At 62.5% G+C, this 1,751-nt stretch overlaps 1 protein-coding gene across 1 annotated transcript; it reads left to right on the top strand.

Moving 5' to 3' along the window:
* Positions 1–965: 965 nt before the first annotated feature.
* Positions 966–1,643, top strand: EMIHUDRAFT_256082 (hypothetical protein; the record flags this gene model as incomplete). Its single annotated transcript, XM_005769286.1, has 3 exons — positions 966–988; positions 1,208–1,254; positions 1,387–1,643. 3 exons carry the CDS (start codon positions 966–968, stop codon positions 1,641–1,643), a joined length of 327 nt encoding a protein of 108 aa, XP_005769343.1.
* Between the last annotated feature and the right edge of the window lie 108 nt (positions 1,644–1,751).

Below are 1,751 nucleotides of genomic sequence, written 5' to 3'. Positions count from 1 at the left end.
AGTCGACAGGCACGGGCAGAGGAACGAGAGAAGAATATAGGGTGGATAAAGCTCCTGTTCACGGCATGGAGGGTGAGCCACACCGAACGTACCGAGCGAAGAGCCGAGCGGAAGGAGGACGGGGAAGACGACTCCGAGGGCGGCTCCTGGCCCGTCCCGGCCGTGACGCTGGGGCCGACTTGCTACAGCGGGCGGGGAGACGGACCGCCAGCTCTGCTGCTGCCTGTGCTGCCCGTAGTCCTCGCCTGCGAGCGAGTGCCCTTTGCGGGGCTGTCGCTCAGAGAGCGGGTGTCGCCACGGCCGTCTTCTGACCTGTTTTGTGGTCTGCGCGCTGCGCTGCGCTGCGCGTCTCGAGGCGCGCCGCAACACAGCCCGTGTAAATGGGGTAATGGATGAACCAAGCATCCCCGATGGCCGGGGGCATGTCCCATGGCCCCGGGGTGGCCGTGGGCACGCAGGGGGCGCCGCTACGGGCCGCTGCGGCGCCCATTCTATTTCGAAGAATGCCATTCTGGAATATAGAATGTAGGTCTGAGACCGAAATACCTTCCTTCCGCCGATCGGCCCCCACATGGCCACAAACTCTCTGCTCCTCGATTGATCGACCGTTCGATCGTTTCGCTGCGCCCGCGGAGTGCTCCGCAGCAACCTCGCTCTCGGGCAGAAGATCGGTCGGTACTCCGCGAGGACCGAGGTGGGGTGCTAGTCTGAGAAGGGAGGGTGTGAAGAGGCCTGTGGACGGTTACTCGATCGTGTTTGACGTCGTCAAACAGTAGTGTTTGACGACGTCACACACTACTTAGGAATGGCCGTATTGCAATAGCAGTCTAGGCACTAGGGAGCAAAAAACAAAAGGGAGCTTTCTTGGAAAATTCTTTCTCTCTGGTTTGCCTGAATGAATTTGTTTGTTTGCCTGTGTTACTCGACGCCGACGGTTTCTCGATCGTGTTCGACGTCGTCGAACAATGTACGACGTCGTCGAACACAAGTGGAGAATGGCCGTAGCTCCTCTCCACGAGCGCGCATGTGTGTGGCGCGGTCGGTGCATTTGGGAGAGAGAGATTGTGTTGTGTTGTTTGTTGCATTTGTGGCCCGATGTGCGCGCGAGCCGCTCGCACTGCCGACGACAGGCGCCCGAACGTCAGACTGACAGATGAGCAATCTGCAAGTCAGGGGTTCGAGACTTAGGCTGTGCAACCCCAGCCAGGCACCAGCTCGACGGCGTCGACACGCGCAACCCGTCGACATGGCTCGGTCGTCCGTCCGTCCGTCGTAGCCAACGTACAGACACACACACGTTGTGTGTGTATATGCCATCCGCGCACGAGCACAACCGCCGCCACCGCCGCCGCCGCCGCCGACTCGGCCTCAAGGCCGGTCCGTCAGGCCTCCACCCTGAGGGAGGTGGTCGCTCGAAGGTGCCCCGCATCGCCGTTTGTTTGGTGGGCTTTGTCCGGACGCTCTCCGAGCCGCGGGTCTACAACGCGATAGAGCGGGCGCTCCGGCCGCCGGACGCCTCGGTGGACTTTTTCGGGGCCGTGTCGCTGGGCGCCAACGAGAGTGACACCGCCAAGGGCCAGTGGGGCACCGTGCGCCACTCGGACCTGAAAGCGGCGTTGGCCGTGCTGCGCCCGAGGGCGTGAGAGGAGCACGTACCGCAGGCCCCAAAGGCTGCCTGCGGGCTGTCGTGCATGCGGCAGTATGAGCGCCTGCAGAGATGCGTCAGCATGATCGCAAAGCAGGAGCGGCTC

This window comes from Emiliania huxleyi (assembly GCF_000372725.1).
Source record: "Emiliania huxleyi CCMP1516 unplaced genomic scaffold EMIHUscaffold_4293, whole genome shotgun sequence".
Classification (NCBI taxonomy): domain Eukaryota; phylum Haptophyta; order Isochrysidales; family Noelaerhabdaceae; genus Emiliania; species Emiliania huxleyi.
This window is presented reverse-complemented; position numbering and strand designations above follow the sequence as displayed.